A 22,500-nucleotide genomic window follows, 5' to 3' on the forward strand; every position below is an offset into this window, starting at 1 on the left:
ATATATCTTGTCGAAGGAAGTGACAAAAAAACAGGTTTATGAATCCAGGAAAATATAAAACCTTAAACTATTGCAGACCAACAGTCAGACCATCAGCGGAGAGCTGGTGAACACAGGCCCGGCAGGCGTAACATGCAGAGGCTGACTGGCATCAATGTAAATTTGTCTGGACAGTCAAGTTGGTTTCAGATTAAGAGAATATGCAGACATTGGCTTACTCAGTTTAAACCACGTAAGCCTAAAACTCCCATCGGACAGGATGGGGAGGCTCAGGCTTAGAGAACCTTTCACTTCCATAGAAACAAATACAGAACACTGATGCACAGTAAACACACACCAAAGGCCCACAAACGCATGCACACACCCACACACGCACATACCCACACACAGAGGAGTCGTGAAGTAATATGCTCGGCTGGTTACGGCCTATTGTTGACACTCTTCAACTTGAAAGGTGGAGCAGATTTTTGTACAGCAGAAGTATTATAATTGCCAGATGACTGTGGTCCAATGGAAAGCAATGTAGGAGTTCGCCCAAACAGAAACATGGTGACAATCAATTTCATCTGGAATGCTACATTTACATTTAGGGCATTTAGCTACGATAAGTACACTTGTCAGAAGTATACTATTGTATATTGTATTGTATACTAACTATACTATTATTAAACTATTGTCATTAAAATAAATGGTTTGGTCAAAAGGAATGTTCAGCATTATAAATATATTACTAATATGCCATGGTCTATATTTAGGCTTCTTTTAAGGATTCCATATATTTAGACAACTCAACAGGCCAATCTGGTCATTTATTTAAAGCTCACGGTATGATCTGAATCGTGTAATCTTCTGAGTGTTAGTAACCTGTAGCCATCCACGTCTGTAGGTGTCTAGAGCTGGCTTGTGTGTGTGTGTGTGTGTGTGTGTGTGTGTGTGTGTGTGTGTGTGTGTGTGTGTGTGTGTGTGTGTGTGTGTGTGTGTGTGTGTGTGTGTGTGTGTTTGTGTGTGTGTGCTGGTAGTGCTCGATTCGTCAGTGGTGGACATTTGCATGCAAGGCTGGTTCCACTGCAGAGGAGAGGCGAGGCCTGGATCTGTGATTGGTGCAGGAGTTGCTAGACAACAGATGTCCAGTGGGCTGGGAGGGGTGGATACCTGTGGAGGGAGAGAGTAGGTGTAGGAAGGAACAGGGTTGAAAGAGACGAGAGACCGTGAACAGCGAATGGACGATGGGGAAGTGTGTATGTGTGTGTTTATATTTTGTAGAGGAGGGCAGATATGGAAACAATTTTATTGAAAAGGAAAAGAGAAATAAGAAAATGTATATGCTTTGAACCTGATCAAATGCAAAATGATGCATTTCATTAGTTAAAAAACTAAGAGGCACAAAACATGTATGCGCACATATCCAGGGGGGCTGCTGTGATTGAAACCATAGCAGGGTCAGTAATGGCAGAGGGTGTAGACCTAAGCACAGTGAAGGACCAAAGAGGATCAAAAGGTTTAAACTACCAATTTCTAATTAATATTATCCTACAAACAAGACAAAGAGGGCGAAGTAATAAAAACCCTAACTAATTCCTAGAAAAAATAAATACTTCTAATAAACACTAGAGCAAACCAGGCCAGTGCTGGCTTGTGGATTACACAAGGCGCGATCAATCAAACACAGAGCACAGAACAAAGGAACTGGGAGAACTAGATAGGCTCTAAACAGCTGAGGGGCATTACTAATCAACACATGATTGACATGACCAATGAGTGCCGGAGACAGGAGGACTCGTAGTGGAAGCTAGGCGTGAGGGAACAGTTACCATGACAGGACTGCCCCTCTGATGAATGGCTCCTAACGGTCCATCACGGTCCATCCTCAGGGGAGGTGAGGGCTCAAGGAGAAGGGAAACCTGACCCAGGTCACCTCAACACAACTCTCTGGTTGAAGATGACACGCTGTGGATTGAGGCCTCAGGATAGGCTGACAGAGGCCACAATGGCGGTACAAAACACCTCCCTGAACCAGGAGGTGATCTTGAGCTCTGTCTTGAGCTAGGCGATGGAATCAGAAGATGTGCTGGACCATAGGCCAGGCTATTCCTTGGGCTGATGGGAGCTTGGGGAGGGGCAGGAAGTCTGTGGCTTTCAATTAGAATAGCGTTAAGTCCTACGGAAGGGGGCGAGCACAATTAAAACTAGAGAAATCCTTATAGTACAGGGGCTGTATGGGTAGGGGATGGATGTGCCCATAGGGGATTATGTCAAGGTCTTGTTCTGGTCGTACTTGGGACAGGCATGGGTGTTTGCATTGGCCAGAGCTACCTCCTCTGGAATGGTAGTATTTCCGAGGCTCCAGGATTAATGGTAAGGCAGGGATGAGTGAGCCCATGGGAGTCATGGTGAGGGGCTTCCCTTACCAATGTCTCAATACCCGGGGAATGCAGCGCTGAGAAACGGCGATAATGGCTATGTTCCTCCTCTGAGGTATCAAACTGTCGGGATAGGGTGTCAGCTTTGAGTTTCTTTGATCCAGGGCAGTATGCAAACTGAAGCACTCCTCAAGGTGTGTGAAGAACAGTGCCCATCTGTCCTGGAGAGAGTTGAAAAAATGTGGCGTACTAGCTGCACACCAAGTTTTTGTGGTTTGTCCATATTATGAAGGGGTGGATAAACCACTGCAGCCAGGGCCTCCATACCTCTAGGGCTAGCTTAGCCGCCGGGGCGCCATGGTGCAACATCATAGTTGTGCTCAGCAGGGGTCCAACTCCCCATCTGTCTGTTTGAATCTCTGTTTCTAAGCTTGTGCAGTCTGACTACCCACAATGCATAGTGCATATGCATATGCACAACGCAGCACTCATACACCGGTGCATGTACTTGCAGTATCTTTCTTGCATTATTTATTTTTACTTAGTACACGGTGAAGAAGAGATTTCTCTATTTACATTTTTTCAGAGAAGTTGGATCATGTAAATAACTACATGCTAACACATATTCAAATATGTGAACACCCACTTCAGTACTTGCTGTCTGGGGTGGAATGCCTGGAGGCCTTGTTCCTGGTTGGGTCAGAATACTACTACACTTACTAAAATGTCAACAAGTTACAACAGAGGAGGAAGCGGCAACAAAACCTAACCCCCCCCCGATTTAAGCTGAAAACAGACTCCACTTTCCTTTTGCTTAGCTGGCTTTCATCTCCCATGCATTGCTCTCCATTTCCTCTCTCTGTTCTCTCCGTCTGGAAGCATCGCTGAAGGGCTTATCTCTGTTTGGCGCTGAGTCACTCATTTGACTCAGTTGACATGTTTCCCTTCCGTCGCACAGGCCCATCAGTCACTTGGAATTTTAAAGTCAGGTCCGGCGGGGGGGGGGGAGAGGGGGAGGGGGCAGAGGGGGAGGGGGCAGATGGCAGAGGCGAAATCCCTTTTAGGGTGCTTCAACATCAGGGACCCGGGCCTGGATTCGAGTACACTTGACCCAAAAGTCGGACTTGTTTGAACAAGCTTGAACACCATGTACAGTACTCAAGCATGGATCAGTGAACCATGTCCGAGTCCCCCTGACAAGGTGGTCTTGAGTACCGGTCATGTGTACTCGGTAACGGTTTGCATCAAGTGTCAATACGAACTGTACCTAAACAATGCATATCTGCGCATGCACGTAGCACGTACCTTTCTCAACCTCTGAACTGCCATAGCTGATGAAGAAGGAAGGCATAATTTTTGAAATATCAATAATAGTATGAATAGTGCGAAGGTCTCCATTGTATTGGTTTGGGATCTTTGCGATTGCCACACTTTGTACACTGGAGTGACAACATAAAAAAATGAAAAGTGTGCTCTTTTTCTTCTTCTTTGTGTTTGTTGGCAGATCGCATCCCAACTAAGGGCATACCGTCACCTACTGTATCGGACCGTGTAGATAGGCAAGTGTGCTCGGGTACGGAACAACATGACTTTGAAGGGGCAAGGATTTCTCGTCATTCTCATTTTTTTGCAGCATACAATGCATATCAAATGTCTCTCTCTTATTGCCCTCCTTTTATTGGATATTATGTTGCCCTTAGGTTGGCAAACACAACTGTTGTTGTGTTTGCCACAAAAATGCCACAAATCCCATAAAAACCAAACCTAATTAATGCTAGCCCATGCCGGAGGAACAGGGGGTTTGGGGGAGAGGGTTCTAGGAAGTGCTGGGATTGCGTACCTTTAACTCAAGGGTTTCAGTCCCCTCTTAGGGCCGAGAAACAAGTGGTGTGTACATGCGGTATGATTAAGTATAGGATCAAACTATATCTTCTTAATTGCCAAGATCTCCATGAAACAGTGAAACGATCAATGAGGCAAGGCTCATGAGTCAACTCTGTTAAAAAGGCACTTCATATAAAGTGGCATAGACTTCCATGGCTGTCCAAAAGAGGACAGAAGGCTAAATCCAGTCACAGAGCTGTACAGTTGCTTTGGTTGGCAAAATCCACTCTATGAATACATTACACTTAAACATTTGTGTCACACACTAGAGATGTTTTTTTGCTTTTGGTATGTTTTTATGTATCTTTGGAAAATTATGAAAAACGCCAAAGGTAGAGAACACCAGTAGTCATAGTAGTGCCTCTTTGTGCTGTGTGCCGTGCATATACAATCAGAGAGAGTGTGCTGTTGAAAGATGGCCCAACCATGCTGTTTGCACCTGGACCCAGCGGGCCATGTTCCGCCTCCAACGGCCAAACGTGACACTGATAACTAGCTGCATATTTAAGAGTCCCCGTTAATATCACCCTTTCAACCGCAACGCTGTAGGCAGACATGCTTTTATTTTGTCATGGTAGTTGCAACAGCAACACTTATAATGACTTTCTTTATTACACCCTGAATGTTCTCTCTGGGATGAATAAATTACATCTTATCTTATCTTCAATATGTTAAACATATTTTAGTTATATATTATTTTCAACATACTCATATACAAAGTTTAGTAAATACTTTCCAGTATGTGAGACAATGAATCAGCTAAATCAAATGATCTCACGTCTCATGTTAAAAATAATTACCCTTGTTTTAACTTTCTAACAATGTAAGTGCTTTGCTGACTATATTCATAACAACAGTAGTACAAGGAGTGGATGTTAAAGGACGAATAAGTGGACTTGTGTTTGATGTTGAGAGGGCCGTAGAGTCAATTCTCCTGTTTCATCTTTCTTCCTGGCTTATTTGTTGTCATGGTTTCATAATGGCATTATTCCTCAGTCTATAATTTCCCCGATATTTTTATTCAATTTTATTCAGTTACGTTATTTGTCATGATTTTACCCAATATCTGCCATGCATTGCGGATATGCTATTTCTTCTATCCCTATGACCTAATTTCAAGAGAGGGTACCATTCAAGCGACAATCTTGTTATGCCTTAGCTTATCCATATCTACCATCCAGTAAAGTCATACACAATCAGATCAAACATGCCTCTGTTGAACATTAGGGGAAAATTACAAGATTCAATTGTTTTAGGATATAAAAGCAGACTGTTGGTGAATATCTGTCTTTTCAACCTATTGGCTGCTAGCTTAAGCTCTCTTCGCACAATGCTTTGGTTATTCACCAACCCTGACTGTATATATGTCACATGCATATGGGCGTTTCAGGTCACACACAGAGGCTGTATTTCAACTAACCCCTCATTATCCTATTCCTTGTGTCCCCCTCAGATCATCAGAAGTTGGAGAGAGAGGCAAGGATTTGCCGTTTACTCAAACACCCCAACATTGGTAAGCTCCGCAGCTCTCTCACAGAACCTTCTTATTGACGTTGCCAGCATTAACATCGTCACAAGACTTACCTTGATGGTGATCATGTGACTGTATTTAGGTTTAGCATTAAGAAGTCACTGTTACTACGTCTTCGGTCATTTAAATGCCTTGATCCAGCAGCCAGATGCATTGATTTGTAATCACACTTTCCTGTAACAGGAACAGGAGAAGATGAAGTGTATTCAATCTCACAGCAATATTACAAATATCTAGAGATATAGAGGTATAGAGATATAACAGAAATTCAATGTGTGCTCTATTTATGAGCAAACACTGACTCAGATATTTGGGGTCAGATATATGACATATGTTAATATGTGGCCAATTCAAAAAACATGCCAATCTACACACACATCACAGACACAACACACACATTGAATGAACAAGTATGCTTTGTACAAACGCACACACTCACACATCCATTCAAGCACACATGCTTAAGTGTTCAGATTATTTCCGCACAGATTCATAGTTAAGATAATGCAGCAAGTATAGGGTACACAATGTATGTTTGTATGTGTGTCTGTTTGTGTATCTCTGTGTGTGCCAATGTTTCTGAAAGTGTATGTGTTTACCAGTGCATGCAAACTCCTAATGATGATTTATCTGTTCATCCTCCCTGTTGAGTCTTCTCAAGTAAAACCTCTCGAGGAACACCCTCCCTCACTCTCTTGTACTCTCTTGTTTTCTCTGTCTCCCTGTGTCTTTTTCTGTCTCTCTCTCTTTCCCTCCCTCACATTCGTTCTCTTGGTCTCTCTATCTCCTTCCCTCTCTCTCTCTTGTTCTCTCCCTACTTTTCTCTCTCTCCCTCTCTCTGTTTCGCTCTGTCTCTCTCCCTCTCTCCCCCTGCTCTTGTTCTCTCTGTCTGTCTGTCTGACCGTCTCTTTCTCACTGTCTTGTTCTCTTGTCTGTCTCTCTCCCTCTCTTTCTGTCCCTCTACCTAATTTTCTCAGTCTCTCTCCCTCTCTCTTGTTCTTCCTCTGTCTCTCTGCCTATCTATCCCTCTCACTTGTTCTCTCTATATGTCTGTCCATCTCTCTATCTGACTCTCTTGTTCTGTCTGTCTCTCTCCCTCTCTCTGTCCCTCTCTCATTTTATGTTCAAAATAAGTGACCCCTTTACACCACTCAACATTACAAAATGTTTTAATCCTTTTAAAACTATATATTTTTTAAAGTAGTAGACATCACTATATGATTCTGTTGTTTATATTGGCAGAAACAAATTGTATTCTGGTGAATATGTGTGTATAAGTAAAATTCCATTCCATTTGCAATTCTCTTGTTACGATTTTCAAAACATAAATCTTGTTCAAATCAGTCATTGTAATTATGCAGTTATTCATAAATGATTTGTAAATGTATGGTTCAATTCAATGCTATTTTGGCAGGATTATTTTGAACTGTTGATTTATACTGTGGCATTCGGTTATGATGAAGGAGATGCTGAACACTGGGAGATATGTGAAGTTCCCTTGCATCTCCTTGGTCGTACGTGTTCGTCTGTGTGTGCCTGTGCGTGCGTCTCTCTGTCTCACTCTTATTTTCTTATTCCAGTAAGACTACATGACAGCATATCAGAAGAGGGATTCCATTATTTGGTGTTTGATTTGTGAGTAATGCGTCCACACACACACACACCCACACACACACACACACACACACACACACACACACACACACACACACACACACACACGCATACACACTCAATCACACAGACAACTGTGTGCACACACAAGCGCACATGCAAATGCACACAAGCATCCATGCAAATGCACACACGCACACACGCACACACACACACACACACACACATACACACACAAACACACACACACACACACACACATACACGCACACACCCTCTTCCCAGGCATTGCCTGGTTTGAAACCATGTCTGTATAATCTCCACTCTGGCAACAGATAAGCGGGTTACATTTTAGGTTACAGATATTAGGCCCACATTGGCACCCAGTTTTAACGTCAGCAGTGGCTAGGACTCAGACCTTATTTCATCCTATTATTCCCCCAATAGAATCACATCTAACAACACATGTAGCCGGACGGTTCATAACCCACACACGGACTGCAAAGCCAGCTTTCTTCTTCACTATCCTCTGGCTGTCTTGCTTATGGTTCTCTAGTGCTGCATTTTATGTATAACACTGTACATGGAGCTGATTAACACGAGGATGCAGTGTGTGTGTGTGTGTGTGTGCATGTGTGTGGGTGTGTGTGCATGCGTGCATGTGTGCATACGTGTGCGCGTGTCTGTGTGTGCGTGTGTGTGTGTGTGTGTGCGTGCGTGTGTATGTGTGCGTGCGTGCGTGCGTGCGTATGTGCGTGCGTGCGTGTGTGTGTTGGCCGTGCGCTGACCTACTTGCATGTTCCCCGGTGCCGGGGCTGAGGGAGAAGAGTTAACCCAGAGCCCGAGGCTCCCCCCACAGAACACCTAAAGGAAGATCTGCTCCAACATCCAACGCACACACACACACCCACACACACACAGACACACACACATACTCACACACACACACACAGACACACAGACACAGACACACACACACACACAGACAATCACACATACTCACAACCTCACACACACACACACACAAACACACGCTCAGACTTTGCAAGCATGCACGGATGGACATTGGAAGGCCAAAAGGATCCAAAGTACGCTTCTTTGTGGACTTGTATTTATTCAAACCAAATGAATGTCTGTTATGTGGGCCTACATCTATTATTTGTAATGTTCTGTGTGATTGTTTCACCAATAGGCGATTAGCCTGGGAGCCAGACGAATCTCGTCAGCTCATGTTACATATGCTCTGCGAATAAGGTCCCCCCCCCCATCCAAGAAGATTTCTGCCCGGTATGTGATAGACCGACAAATCACAACCGCCTCATCTAACACCTCAATATGATGACGGTGCAGAGAACTGCCATGAGGCATTTTCAACAACAATAAAGATGGCTTCCGCTGACGTAGAACGATGTGTTGATTCCATTCTGCCTGCTTTGTCTTTTAAAGAAATGTGTCATCCAGTGCTGGGTCACCTGTACAGTTGCTCTGATTGGTTGTAGGCCTATCCAATTGGGTCCAGGGCATTTTGATCCGGGCCCGTTGGTGACGCCCCCTTGAAAATCAAAAGTGAACGGAGAGGTTCCAGACGAATCGCTGTTTGTCTGGAATTGGTCTCGCGATGCCAGGCTAAGACTGCCAAACTGAACATCAAGGACACCAGATGTATGCCTACAATAACACATATACATTGACCACAGTTGTAGAAGGCGGTAACACGAATCCATGCGCTACTTTCTGAGAGTAAACACAGACTAAAAGTGGTGATCTAAGTGAAAATAATGTTCACCCTACAGTGTATTGCTGAGTTTGACAAAAATACGCTATACAGACTCTACATAGTGTAGTGTAGTGAATGCACCGTGTGAGCAATAGAAAGATCATTAATAGGCCGGTGTGCGCTCACTTTGGTGTGCGTGGATTGGGTGAAGAAGCTATTGAACGTGCTATTTAACCTGGTTTTTAATGCATTAAATAGTCCACCCAAAAGCCATCCAAAAAAGTGTATTTTACGCCGTTGAAGTGTTGAGGAAAAACGCTGTCAACTATGTCATATTGAAACACTCAAAAGGCACATTTTACGGCGCAATCAAATACAAATGCTTAAAATGCAGCATCATGAAAGCTTTAATGAATTCATGTCTGCAACGAGGCGTAGTGTTGACCCTTTTGTTCCCTTCATAGAGGCACAGATGGACAGACGCATACATGCATGCACACACCACCCCTCATGCACACAAACACACATACACTTATCTAATCTGAATCAAAAATATGTTTGTGTAAATGCAGCATATATAATAGAATGAAAAAATAGAAGGGTGTTTGAGCACCAAAGTAAGATAAAGACAGGATGTTAAATGCTAACGATAAAATGTCTTCTTGATGTCATTTTGAGTATTTGTCTTCACAGAGTCACAGGAGGAGAGCTGTTTGAGGACATTGTTGCCAGGGAGTATTACAGTGAGGCGGATGCAAGGTAATACACACACACACACACACAAACGCTCATGACACACACGCGCATGCACGCACACACGCAATGCACGCACACACACATACACACACACATGTAAACACACACAGACAGACACACACACACACACACACGCACACAAACACACAAGTACACACACATACACACACACACACACACACACACACACACACACACACACACATAATTGCAAAGCAAAGCATAAATAAAGTATCAATGTGGTGGAGGGGGTCTGTTATGTGTTTTAACTGGGCCCCTGTTTCCCTATTGGTCAAATGCAGCTGCTGATGCAGCTTACATGCTGTGGTTATTTTTAGAAGTGATTAATGACACTGAGTCCATACTATTAATCATACAGAGCCTTCCTCATACTCCCAGCTTTATGTCAAAGCACCTCCCTTCCCATGGGGGTAGGGGTAAAGGAGGAGGGGGGATGGCGAGAGAGACAGGTGAAGACGTTGTATAATAGATTGAGACATAGGATATAGAGAAGGAAGGAGGTAGAGATATACAGAGGAAGAGACAGAGAACAGCAGAAGGAGATGAGAGCGAGAACAACAGAGAGAAAGAGAGAGTGAGAGAGAGGGACAGAAAGAAGGAAAGAGAATGTCAGATTGAGAAAGAGAGAGCGAGTGTGAGGGCGAGAGTTATTCAACTAGGGAGAGAGAGAGAGAGAGAGAGAGAGAGAGAGGCGGAATGGGGTTATAATAAGGAGGGCAATGAAGAACCGTCAAGTGGAACATAGTTATATAGAGTGATTAATAAGCATGCAGGAGATGCTCTGTGTTCCTAGTTAGACAGCTTGTTGGTGCCCATTGTTTGTATCGTGCAAGGCTTATCTCTCTCCCTCTCCCTCTCTCTTTATCTCTCTCGTACACCCTTTCTGTGTATGCATGCTTTTAAATAAAGCCTCTTCAGGAGGAGATCATCAGCTACCAGGGATTAATAAGACTCTTATACACTTTTATGGAATGTTTTTTATTTGATATTTTATTAATCGTTTGATTTGCTTTGCACAACTCTATATTCGCTCCTCTCCATCATCAAGTATTTCTTCTTTTTCTCCTCTCTCTTTTCATCCCTATACACTGCATCCCCCCCCCCCCCCTCCCCCCCCCCCCCCCGTGTGCAGCCATTGCATACAGCAGATTCTGGAGAGTGTCCATCACTGCCATGTGAACGGCATAGTCCACAGAGACCTGAAGGTTTGTATGTCCATAGCAACCAGGCAGTGATGGCAGGTGACAAGGTGCTCTGTGTGGGGAGCAGTCCTATGGCAACTAGAGATCTGTTTCCCCCGGCGGTGGGCGCTTTTAGCCAATAGCTCCTACACGTGAGCGCTGTTCGCTGCCTTTGTTGTTTTATTTAAAACCCCCCCAAAAGAGGACATTTTGTCCACAACCACAAACAAGTTGTCTGAGGAGAGACAGTTTTAGTTCATTTACGGTGTGAGTTACAGAGGAATAAAAGTCTCAGGTGAATGATCTTTGTTTACCGTGGGAGCTAACAATGGCTTTTTGTTTGTATGCCAGCAGCCATTAATATCTGGTACATGTGAGTGGCTGTGTGTGTGTGTGTGTTGTTTTTGTATGTGTTACTTAGGTGTTCCTGTGTGTGGGTTTAAGTGTGTGTGTGTGTGTGTGTGTGTGTGTGTGTGTGTGTGTGTGTGTGTGTGTGTGTGTGTGTGTGTTTGTGTGTCTGTATGTGTATGTGTGTCTATGAGGTCTGTGTGTGTGTGTGTGTGGCAGCATTGAGCCTGCATGACCACTCTGGCAGGGATAAGAACAGGCAGGAGGTGAACACATGAAAGGTAGCATTTGCATATTTATGTGAAAATGATGTTGAAATGTGAAGCATTTTACAGGACCATGAATATTCCAACGGTAAATTCCTTTCTGGTGCCCAAAAAGAATGACTCTCAAAGCTGTTGATTTAAAGGAAATACTCTGCAATAGTAAGGATCAATCTACTGCCTTTAAAAAGTATTTTTCAAATTGCTCAAATGGTATGTTACCCTAATGGAGCTTTATTTAATTTGGTTCATCTTTAGCATTTTGTGATTAAGGGTAGTGTTTGTAACAACAGAAACTAGAGCTATTTGAACCGGTCACAATGGAGAAAATGTAAACATTTGGTGTGTGTCTGCTGTGGTGTAAATCTATGCCTGCGCTGTTTCTTGCGGGCTGTCTGAGGCTGTCTCTAAATGTTAGGAAATGTTTTATTCATAGGGGCGCATTGTCTAACTGGCCTTTGGTTAGCAAAGACCTTTAAGACCTAGCACCTGTGCCTCTTTGTCGGTCTGTGTCTGTGCATGTGTGTGTGTGTGCGGTGCGCCACAGGCTTGGTTATGTTCACGAATGCGTTACGCTGTGTTATAAGCCTGTTGTGTGTATGTTGTGTTTTGTTTCTACCCCCCGACTGGTCCATCTGTGGCCGATGTCGCTCGTGGTGGTTTCCCTCCTGTTAGTCCCATACTTCTATCTCTTGGCTGCTTCCTATGCTGTGCTTACTCTCCTCCCGGTCATGGATGTAAACATGCTGGATTAGTTTACGTGTTAAACTACTCTGCCATGTCTTGCAGCCCATCAATGAGTTTAAGATCCATGAGGAGGCAGAGGCAAGCACGCAGCATGGACGTATTCCAAAGATCCGTCCCACAAGCCGTTGGTCTCGTGTCCGTCCGTTTTCTGCCTCACAAAGAGAGCGCCCTATGGACACCGATCTAGGAGCAGTTTAGCACCTTTACCCCTAATGATTGCATTAGGATTCGGTGAGGCTAATCTGATCCTAGATCTGTCTCTTTGGGCGTCTTGTTCCCTGAGCGTGTGTCCTCTTGCCTCTAACCTTTTTGACTCCGCCCCCCCCAGCCTGAGAACCTTCTATTGGCCAGTAAGCTGAAGGGGGCGGCGGTCAAGTTGGCTGACTTTGGGCTGGCTATCGAGGTGCAGGGCGACCAGCAGGCCTGGTTCGGTGAGTATCCTTCCATTGGCCGAAGCAGCCACTCCCACCTTCCAATCAGATAAAGGCATTTATTTGGCTGACAAGTGACGCACTCCCTTAATCAAGTCATCCAAATCAATGAGCCAACCAGCGATCAATCAGTTGGTTAGCAACTGACCGGCCCCCCTCCCTCCTTCATCTCCACTCCTCCGTACTTCTCTCCTCCAGGGTTTGCGGGAACCCCGGGCTACCTGTCCCCGGAGGTGCTGAGGAAAGACCCGTATGGAAAGCCCGTTGATATGTGGGCCTGTGGTAAATAACGTTTGTGCACTCTCAGTGTCTCTTCGACTGTTTCACCGGTACCGCCTCTTCGCCCCCTCCCCACTGCTTATACTCTATTGTCTCGTGTGACCTGCTTTCCTCCTTGAATGTATACACAACTACATTTCCTTTTGTTATTCTCTTGACTGACGGCTACCAGCTTACTTACTGGCCAGCACCTCATGACCACAACACACACATCTTTTGCACTAACAATGTAATTGACAACAAATGTTTGCTTGTAATGCTACCATTATGAATGTAAAAGATGGCACCCAATGCACCCTAGCCATCCCTGGAAGGAGGAATCCCCACTCTTGTGATGTCCTGTCACTCTTTGTTTTCTTGTCAAGGCTTCTTCCATGATAATTAAGGGAGTTATTTCTTGCTCTTTGGGGGTTAATGGTTAGGGTAGTGTCATAAATTTATGGGGTGCAAAGCCCATTGAGACTGCAACTGGGATTGAGGGCTATATCAATACAATTTACCTCACAGGAGTGTTGTACTGTTGGTGTTGGTATGAATCTAATTGTAATTATTAGTCTGCTGTTGTTGTTGTTGATGCTCGATAGTAAACAGTAAAATGTCCCCACCCTAGGTGTCATTTTGTACATCCTGCTGGTTGGGTACCCTCCATTCTGGGATGAGGACCAGCATCGTCTCTATCAGCAAATCAAGGCTGGGGCCTACGATGTGAGTGTGTAATCCTAGACACACATGCACAAAACACATGCAAACACACACACACACAGGCACAGGCACACACACTCGCGCTCAACACTCGACAGTGTCGATAACGCATCAAGGTTGAACTGTCAAAGCACTAATGTATGCAAAAGCCAGCATGCAGTGCATCGGATGTGACTGTAGTCTGATCTGTAAACAGCAGTCAGTTATCAGCCTCTGCTTTCTCCCATGTTCCTGTTCAGCCCCACAGCATGTTGGTCCTAGTTAATGTTTTCAGTGTTGTGTGCTGTTAAAAGTAGCTCTGAATCCCTCTCTCTGCCCCATGTCTATTGGTACTGAGGGCGATTTGTAAATGATCAATAATCAAGCAATTGGTCTGCAATTTTCTGCAGACCAATGTAAGTCTAAAGTGACGTTCACACATGTCGTCTTATGCTGCAAAGTTCCAGAAGATTTCCTGCATGGGGTCAATTGGGAATGAAAACTGGTATTGATATTTTGGGAAATCCTCACCAGCAATTTGCCTGCTAAAGACCTAGCAACATTACCAGATCACTGCCGGTATGGCTGTGTTGTAAATTAAAGCAGTAAGATTGCCGGGAGGCATGTAAAGGGTTAAGTCCATCTGATGTTATACACGTTCACATGTCAAACTAATCATAAGACTCTGCTGGAGACGTGGTTGAACCCGCGACTGCTTGTCTTAATGCGGCTATGCTTGTTGGGTGATCTGATAAAAAATATCTATACAGCTTATTTTGTAAGCAAACAAGACAACAACAATTCTTTTTTCAAGAATGGCTGGTAACTGGACAGGTTCAAGTATATGGGAACACCTCTCGTCTGTGAGTGTTACAGCGGCTGGCATCAATAAGTGTTACATCTTCTTTACCGACCCTTGGCCCACCTATTCCGGCAATGCTATGCCATGTGTGAAAGAGTGCAATACAAATGTGTGAATGTGAAACTCACTAGCGGTGCCTGAAAGGTTATTCCAGTAATTTACCAGGAATTATGTGTAAAAGGGGCTTCGCAACATATACGCTGTGCTTCACAGCTTCAGCCATCACATCAACATCTTTATTAAAGGCCAGGCTATTCACTGCCAGTCCTAGTTGAAGTATTAGGGCACTTTTCTCCAAGGTCTTGACCTTCTTGTCCATGAACAGCTCCTTCAGCAAATGCTCCTTCTCTAGCAGGCCCTCCCCCTTCTGAAGGAGGTGTTCTTTCAGCAGATGCTCCTTGTTTGCTCCTTCTTTCTAGAGGAAGGGTTCCTGCTGGGTCTGAATCTCTTCTTCCTGTTTCTGGAAGCCTATGTCCCTCATGGACATGTTCTCCTTCTCTCTACCCACTCTCTCCTGGAGTAGCCAGCAGTCTTGCTGTCAGTCTTGAAAAACAAGATTTATTTCAAAACATGAGCTAATTGAGCTTGAGCCAGAGAGTCTTCTCTGGATGTGAGTTAAGCCATCTAATTTTCCAGGTATATAATACATATATAATACAGTAAATGACTATTTATGTTAGTAATATAGCATAATATTTACATTTAAACCTGCGTTCACAATTAAAACCTTAATTTTTTTCTACGTTGCAAATGAAATGACAGAACACTGAGAGATCTAAGTTTACATTATGAGTCATCTGACCAGATATATTTATGTTCAACAGTCATGCGCCCACATGCGCCCATACCGTACACGCACATTGACACACAAAGACATACACACACACACACACACACAAACAAACACACACACACACACACACACACACACACACACACACACACACACAAGCAGACACACATGCACACACACAACCACAAACACAAGCACACGCCTACGCCAATACTGCTTCCCTTCCATTTGCACGCTTCCCTTCTCCGCCTTCAGGAGTGCTTTACAGTCCTTGATATTGTCTTAGCGAGGATTGTGGGTTGATGAGTCGGACATGTTGCTTCTCCGCAGTTCCCTTCTCCAGAGTGGGACACAGTGACCCCTGAGGCCAAGGACCTGATCAACAAGATGCTGACCATCAACCCCAGCAAACGCATCACTGCCACAGAGGCTCTGAAACACCCCTGGATCTGTGTATGTGTTGATCAACCACACACGCACACACACACACACACACACGTACACACACACACACACACACACACACACACACACACACACACACACACACACACACACACACACACATCCGCATACTTCCTGTTTCACACTCGAGCATGCAGGGTGCAACTGTTAGAATTCTGCTTTAGTCCAGCAGTGTGGATATTGGTCTAGTCTCATATATCCACCTTTGTCCTGCAGCAACGCTCAACTGTGGCCTCCATGATGCACAGACAGGAGACTGTGGAGTGCTTGAAGAAGTTCAACGCACGGAGAAAACTCAAGGTGAGGCTTCTAGGAAATTCAGCTTCTTTCTCTGTGTTATTTCAGCCGTTTGACCTTTTTAGCCTTGGTTTGTCTTTTCTCATGCCGGACAACGCTAGATTTGACTGGCATCACTTGAGTCCCCGTTATACTCTATACTCTACTCCAACAAATTTACTAATCTGCCCATCTGTTGTCCACAACTCTCTCCCCCTTTCCTTTTCTTACTGCCATCCATCCTCCCTTCCTCTCTTCCTTCCTGCCCATCACAGGGAGCTATATTGACAACTTTGTTGGTCACACGAAATTTCTCAGGTACGTCTTTTCTTGTCTGGTCATCAGGACCTGCTTCCTACACCAGTGTTTTTTACTTCAGCTACTTCAGCTCTCTCTCTCACACACACACACACACACACAAACACACACATACCCGTTTGTCGGGCTACAGGGACAATTTTTGATTTTTTGCTCAAATCAGACTGGGCATAGGGATGCGAGGACACCGGGTTCCGGTGGTGCTAGAGCTACAAAAAACATATCAAAAATCATGAAAAAAATCAGCGAACCTATACACGATTTAAAATTAAAAGATTTTCTTTGCATAACTGAGATATAAGAAATGGCTGTTTTTCAGACTTTCTGGTGGTTTGTAAAGACTTTTCTGTAACACGGTCTATAAGGACAGTGTGGGATACAAGGTCAGTGATGTCATCATACACATACACTATGTATAACCTGTTTTGAAAGGACACAAGGTTTGTAAGGCCAGGTCACCATACACATACACCAAGTATAACCTGTTTTGAAAGGACACATGGTTTATAAGACCAAAGTGACTGAGGCACACCATTATAATAATATGGAATATATTAAGAGGTCATTTTTGTTTTCTTTGTTGACCTCTGTTGTGCATTACAATTTGGCACATAAGTTGAACGAAGTGTAAATAACTCATCACATCGAGACATCATTTGCAGATGATGTACAGTACATGAGGAGCACAATCACTCCATTCTACACTTCTTCCTCTAGAAAACATCAGTACCTCCAATCAAATTCTGTCAAGTTACAAAAGTTTACAAATAACACCACGGCTCTTATCTGATGGGGTCTACCTACCGGTGGGCCAAGTGTCATTAAATCAACTAGGAGCATAACACAAAAACAGTGCTTGCATCCACTAGGACGAACTCAACCCCACCAGCACATATCATTGCATCCTTGCGCCCTAGTATTATGTCCTGAACCAACTGCTAACCTGCAATCATGTTTCTCTCACTTTCTGATCAAACACGATAACATTTTACTGGCCCATAGCCCCTAAAATCTACCTTTAGAAGTGACCTGGACTTTTAACATCAACATGAATAAAGGAATCTCATTTCTCCAAATATAACTAACTACACTTGCTCCTTACCAACCCACTCTTCAAAAACATGTTTATCTACTTTGGGATATTATCACAGATTACAAAGTGAGGGTATACACTCACCTAAAGGATTATTAGGTACACCATACTAATATTAACTTAACTCATCTACATTTAAGCTATAAATTTTGAAAATAATTATTTATTATATAATAATTATTATATGTTTGTCATTATTAACACACAACACAACATTTGTTGAATCACTGAACTATATTTGATTTGGTCACCTCAAGAATCTCTTCCTTAACAAAGGACAAAGCAAAACAAACAAACAAACAAAAAACTGCCCGTGAACAAAATAAATGAAGTGAACTAACCCATTTCTGAACACAGAACACCAACTTGTAAAACATGCCTAGAAAGGCTCAAGCAATCCAAAAGTGCATTTAGCGTTTAGCATTTGAATGCCTTTTAAAGGCCAAGCCTCTGTTGCGTACAAAATCTCGAATGTTTTGAATGGATCTTGTCTCCAAGATAGGGTGTTCCTTTTCCTTGCACTGCAGGCACTGCCCACTGGTGGCAGTGACACCGTTTTCAACAAAAGGCCTCAGATGTTTCATCACGGCTTGTATCTCCTCACCAGACCATGGTCTCTTCGTACACCGCCTTGATGAAACACGGAAACCTGAACAATTAAAAAAAAGATTAGAAGATAAAAAAGATGTATTTGCAAGGATGTACTTGCAGGTAGGGAAGTTGCTGTTCAAAATTGCCAAACAAACTGGAACTTGTGTAGACAAAATATGTGTGGTAATAAATTGACTAGATCTGCTAAAAATGAAGTTGGATTGTTTTCATTAACATGACATTTCATTACACTGCTTGTTAAAAACAAAATAGACCCAGCTTCTTTATATGATTTGTGTGTTGACTGTACATTAGCAAGTGTGCCTAGTGCGCCTAGTGACCACATTTAAATAATACCTTGAGTAACTGAGTTAGGGAGATGAGGTGAACCAGAAGTTACACAGGCAGAGTTCCCCATGTCATCTAAAAAAACATTGCACAGTATAAATGTATGGGCTTAAAGAGCCTGTCTGCCTACCAATCAATGGGGAATATGAGCCCTTTCAGGACGAAGCTAGACCCCTCCGCTTCGTGTCGCCCTGTCTGGGCTCATATTCCCCATAATGACTGGTGTTCTATACATTATCCCTTACATATGTCTAACCAAACATAATGTAAGTGTTGACTGCACATTGGCAAGTGTGCCTAGTGACCGCATTTAAATAATACCTTGAGTAACTGAGTCAGGGAGATCAGGTGAACCAGAAGTTACACAGGCAGAGTTCCCCTGGTCATCTAAAAAAACATTGCACAGTATAAATGTATGGGCTTAAAGAGCCTGTCTGCCTACCAATCAAACATCATGGGCATAGAGGGGATACATGTAAAACTGTAATATATTCTACCACCATGCACATGACAAGCAGACAGCCAATTCTATATTATAATAACTATGCTCATGGCAAAGTTGTTGAAGCGGGTGAAGTCAGGAGAGCCTGAGTGTGCAACCATACCTTGAGTAATAATTTTACTAGGAAATTATATACATTTTACACAGGCCAAGTCTTCCCTGTTGTTTTAAAATGATCATGCAAACTACTGAACACATCAAAATACTAACCACAAAGCATATGTGTCACAATGAAGAGAGATGACAAAAAGGTAAGCTTGTAACAAAGTTTCTAACCATCGTACTACTGGAAAATTCCTGACTAAAACACTTTTAATACACTCTAATGAACCCACAGATCCCAGCTCATTACGATATGTTCGGTAAATGTTGGGTCCATCATTGAGATTATACCTTGAGCTGCAGTCTCAGAGAGATGAGGCGATCCAAAAGTGCCAGAAGCCAACATTTCTTCATTGTCTAAAAACAACAAAAGACAAAAAAAAAACAATCGTTGATTAACCCTGGAATATCTGGAAAACCCCTGGAAAAATCTGTGCACATGTTTGTAACACAGACAAACTCAAGGTATGCAAGGACACTGTCATTTGGACCTTGAATGACATTCTTGATCAAACTCAAAGTCTTGCATTATTGAACTCCCAGTGTATGGCACACTCAGAAAAAAAACTGTGTTGTGAGGACACCATGGTTAGTAAAACCATCCATACTGAATAGAAGACATTTCCATTACTGAACTCCCAGTGTATGGCACACTCAGAAAAAAAACTGTGTTGTGAGGACACCATGGTTAGTAAAACCATCCATACTGAATAGAAGACATTTCCATTATTGAACTCCCAGTGTATGGCACACTCAGAAAAAAAACTGTGTTGTGAGGACACCATGGTTAGTAAAACCATCCATACTGAATAGAAGACATTTCCATTATTGAACTCCCAGTGTATGGCACACTCAGAAAAAAAACAGTGTTGGGGGGACACCATGGTTAGTAAAACCATCCATACTGAATAGAGGACATTTCCACTGTAGCTGCAAGATGTTTACTAAAACACTGAAAATTGTGTTCCATGGAACATCACAGTACTTCTAACCATTGGTCAATTTCAAAACACAGGTAAATTCAAACTCACCTCACAAGCAGAGTCATTTGGCGCAGCTCTGGATGATTGACACCCTGATCTTGATTCGGTCTCTGTACAAGAGAACACAGGGAGATTCAGTGCTCGACTTTCCTCAAGTCATAAAACCACATATAGGCATAACATACTCAACTCACATCCCTGACAGATGATATTCTACTCAAAATGTCCATCAAGACATAGAAAAATGGCCTGATATCGCCACATTTTTCATGCTGCAACCCCATGGCAGGCATGACATGCATTGCCAGAAGTTAACAACATTTACTCAAAACTGTAACTGACCACTGGCAAGGTCTGCTGAGAACACAGGGGATGACACCTCCTGGTGCTGGCCACCAACTTCTCCAATCCCCTCTTTTGCAGAAGAAGTGCCACTTTGACCGCTGACACAGTGCACCTAAAAAAATGAACAGCAATATGCAAAGATGAACAGGCATCAACTGGTACAGATGGGAATACTCCATACAGTATGTGCAAAGACAGAATATTTAACAAGATTTAGCAATCATTTTGGATAAGGGAGGCATGTCACTGCATAACAAATTTCAGCATCAAGCCGCAGGAAACAGCTGACAATGCACCATATAGGTACACATTGATGCCACAAGGAAGAATGTGTATTAAAGAGAAAAAAACGCTATTCCTTAACTAGCCACTTTACAAGTAAGTGCTGTAGTTTCTATATCTGTATGTGAGACAGGGGAATATTCATGTTATGTGAGGACAGTTTGTAACACAGACAACCTCATGGTATGCAAGGACACTGTCCTTTGGACTTTTAATGACATCCTTGATCAAACTCTAAGTCTTGCATTATTGAACTCCCAGTGTATGGCACACTCAGAAAAAAAACTGTGTTGTGAGGACACCATGGTTAGTAAAACCATCCATACTGAATAGAAGACATTTCCATTATTGAACTCCCAGTGTATGGCACACTCAGAAAAAAAACTGTTTTGTGAGGAAACCATGGTTAGTAAAACCATCCATACTGAATAGAAGACATTTCCATTATTGAACTCCCAGTGTATGGCACACTCAGAAAAAAAACAGTGTTGGGGGGACACCATGGTTAGTAAAACCATCCATACTGAATAGAGGACATTTCCACTGTAGCTGCAAGATGTTTACTAAAACACTGAAAATTGTGTTCCATGGAACATCACAGTACTTCTAACCATTGGTCAATTTCAAAACACAGGTAAATTCAAACTCACCTCACAAGCAGAGTCATTTGGCGCAGCTCTGGATGATTGACACCCTGATCTTGATTCGGTCTCTGTACAAGAGAACACAGGGAGATTCAGTGCTCGACTTTCCTCAAGTCATAAAACCACATATAGGCATAACATACTCAACTCACATCCCTGACAGATGATATTCTACTCAAAATGTCCATCAAGACATAGAAAAATGGCCTGATATCGCCACATTTTTCATGCTGCAACCCCATGGCAGGCATGACATGCATAGCCAGAAGTTAACAACATTTACTCAAAACTGTAACTGACCACTGGCAAGGTCTGTAGAGAACACAGGGGATGACACCTCCTGGTGCTGGCCACCAACTTCTCCAATCCCCTCTTTTGCAGAAGAAGTGCCACTTTGACCGCTGACACAGTGCACCTAAAAAAATGAACAGCAATATGCAAAGATGAACAGGCATCAACTGGTACAGTGTCCATTTCACTCAAACCCTTAAGTGTATGACACTCAAAATGATGTAGACAGAGGATTATGTAGAAACTATTAACTAAGATATTATTTAAATACTATTAACAACTTTAATTTATATTGATGTTTGTACAATTAATAGTCATAGACTGAAAACCACTCACCTTTAACTGGATTAATATATTTGATTTCGAACATTGAATTCTTGTCTCTTCCTGCAAGGATGTGATTAGTGGCATCCTGAAAGGGAGTTCTCCGTGGCATGATGGAAGTTACTAACAAAAAAAACAAAAATGTAAACAACAACACAACTTCACCACTTTTCATCTCACTAATACCATGGATATTCAAACAGTATGCTCAGATACTAAATGACAATGTGTCTGCGTTGGCCGACTAACTTTTTTTAGTTAGGATATTCATGCTGCGCGCCTCCTATAATGCAACGGAATTTGTTTAAGATATAAAAACATTTAATTTAACACACACGCACTAAAAAAGATATTTTCGTTTTTAAATAAATATTTGGAAACGAAAAATGTTAGCCGAACATGTTTTCCGCAGTGTGCCTCTCTGGCATTGAGCGGGTCTACAGGATCGCACTCTGCACAACCCAGTCA

General features: G+C 43.0%; 1 protein-coding gene across 1 annotated transcript in view; it reads left to right on the forward strand.

The window, feature by feature from the left end:
- The window catches only part of camk2d2 (calcium/calmodulin-dependent protein kinase (CaM kinase) II delta 2), a gene marked incomplete at its 5' end in the record, with an annotated part of 46,092 nt that overhangs the window by 11,499 nt on the left and 12,093 nt on the right, over positions 1-22,500 (forward strand). The window contains 10 exons of the mRNA XM_079758893.1: positions 5,698-5,757; positions 7,356-7,410; positions 9,800-9,865; positions 11,016-11,088; positions 12,751-12,853; positions 13,052-13,135; positions 13,743-13,837; positions 15,799-15,921; positions 16,150-16,233; positions 16,485-16,527. Of these exons, the coding sequence (XP_079615019.1) occupies positions 5,698-5,757; positions 7,356-7,410; positions 9,800-9,865; positions 11,016-11,088; positions 12,751-12,853; positions 13,052-13,135; positions 13,743-13,837; positions 15,799-15,921; positions 16,150-16,233; positions 16,485-16,527 (786 nt within the window). The remainder of the gene's footprint in view (positions 1-5,697; positions 5,758-7,355; positions 7,411-9,799; positions 9,866-11,015; positions 11,089-12,750; positions 12,854-13,051; positions 13,136-13,742; positions 13,838-15,798; positions 15,922-16,149; positions 16,234-16,484; positions 16,528-22,500) is intronic.

The sequence above is a fragment of the Pollachius pollachius genome (assembly GCF_949987615.1).
Source record: "Pollachius pollachius genome assembly, chromosome: 2".
Classification (NCBI taxonomy): Eukaryota; Metazoa; Chordata; class Actinopteri; order Gadiformes; family Gadidae; genus Pollachius; species Pollachius pollachius.